Source organism: Aplysia californica, unplaced genomic scaffold (assembly GCF_000002075.1).
Source record: "Aplysia californica isolate F4 #8 unplaced genomic scaffold, AplCal3.0 scaffold00642, whole genome shotgun sequence".
Taxonomy (NCBI): Eukaryota; Metazoa; Mollusca; class Gastropoda; order Aplysiida; family Aplysiidae; genus Aplysia; species Aplysia californica.
In genome coordinates, this window is record NW_004797912.1 from 176,796 (window position 1) to 178,684 (window position 1,889).

The window sequence follows — 1,889 nt, forward strand, 5'->3', positions numbered from 1 at the left end:
CACTTTTTAAAATAAAGCTAAGTTAATCTGATGATGTCTATGGGCTAAGATTGTATGTGTACACTGGAATTAAGTTTTGAGAGTGTTAACTGATAGCGATTTATTGCGTGCGTATTGTGTTCACTTGTGTTCTGTGTGTGGAGATCAGACAAACTATGGAGCAAGCGCCGTTTTATTGTATCAGTAAGTTGAGGTAGTTGTAAATTGGAGTCTTATGTTTGTTCTTCAATGCAGCAATGCATCGTGTATAATACTTATTGGGAATTTGCTTTTAATGTTTTTACGTTTTTCCAGTGTGCGTTTTTCTAAGAATATGCGTGTCTCATTGTCTTATTAGTCATAATGCATCATTTAGTTCTTTATCACGTGAAGCTAAGCTCACTGTCTAGAGACTGAGACCACATCAAACAGCAGAATATTTGCATCCTGTTGTGGATGTTAAACAAACGAGATGTTTTAATCATGGCTGGTTCATCATGAAGAAAGCACCGTTTAACAAAAAACAAACAAACATCATAGGCAAATTTTCTCAACACAAAAAAACCGAAGTACACAAATTATGTGCATGTATAAAGAAGCACTGATGAGTGAGTCCACCTTCCTGGTTTCAAGCATAGTATGGCTACTAATCGTATTATAATACCTTTGAATCTGTCTACACTTTCGTGGGTTTTTTAAAGAAAGTGCGTGTTTCATAGTCTTTTTTGTCATTATGCATCATTTATAACATGAGTGATCACCGCAAGCCCCATCCTCTATACAACCCACCCGACGCTACTGAGCACACGGTCGATATGATTTTGTAGTCTGGTGTAAATTAATTTAATTATAATTTTTATTGCGATCAATAGTGCACTATTGCCAATTGCCAAGTAGCAGCATCCTGTTACCATATAGGAAATGTAATGTGCCTGGTCCAGGGATACGCCTCACTCATCTCACTTCTTAAGCTTGTTTCGCTCAACATTCTCACCTCTGTCACCACAAAGGCTGACACGTTCTCTGTGTAGGTTACCACACTCCTCTGCACAAACAGAAACAGAAAAAGAAGGATTTGTGTAGCTTATGCTATGAACTTTGCAAAGTTGTACACCGCTGATCCAAATGATTACCGCATTAGTTTAATCAATCCTATACTTTTATGATGGTTATCCGTTGAAAATGGTCACCCTCCCTTGTTGTTTGATCCCTTTTACTGGCCGCACCATCCGACGTGTTGTCTCGCAGGGCCACACATACACATAAGCTACAATAGTTCTGAATTTTAATGTACTTGGCAACTCGCCTAGATCTAGTTGACAATTGGACGTTCAATTTGACGCATGAATCTGTATAACCAACCTATAATCCTGTGCTTTTTCAGATTGGTCAACAGCTAGATCTCTACAAGCAACATGAAGAAATGATTTTTTCGTGCGCCATGGTTGACTGGATCAACTTCTGGTATAGAATAGAAAATGACATCAAGAAACAGGATGGATTGCAACGTAGAAACAGAGGTAAAAGAAGTCAGGGACGATCAGAAATATTTTCTTAAGAGCGATATGACACTGATGAGTGAAGGTCGTAGAGACAGAGACGACGTGTTGAAAGCGACACAAGAAGATGAGAGAGAAACCAACGAGACAACCATTTTTGATGTGGATGATGATAATTCGGAGACCAGACTAGATACTCAACATCGTACTGGTCCAAACATAGACAAGGGTTATGCCTGGATAGTCATGGTAGGTGAGTGCTGTATTTTGATCAGTTAATTTTTATTTCTTTTTTTTTTTTTTGGAGGCACGGTCTCAGTATAATGAGATAAGGACTGTTATGTGGGTATTTGGTTATGCCTGGATATCACGGTCGATAAGTGCAGTCAGTTATTCTTGAGTCCCATCTGT

At 38.6% G+C, this 1,889-nt stretch overlaps 1 protein-coding gene across 1 annotated transcript in view; it reads left to right on the forward strand.

Moving 5' to 3' along the window:
• Positions 1-1,889, forward strand: part of LOC101855370 (monocarboxylate transporter 6) — a gene marked incomplete at its 3' end in the record, with an annotated part of 14,167 nt that overhangs the window by 5,453 nt on the left and 6,825 nt on the right. Inside the window, 1 exon segment of the mRNA XM_013087816.2 lies at positions 1,364-1,731. Coding sequence (XP_012943270.1) covers positions 1,458-1,731 — 274 coding nt within the window.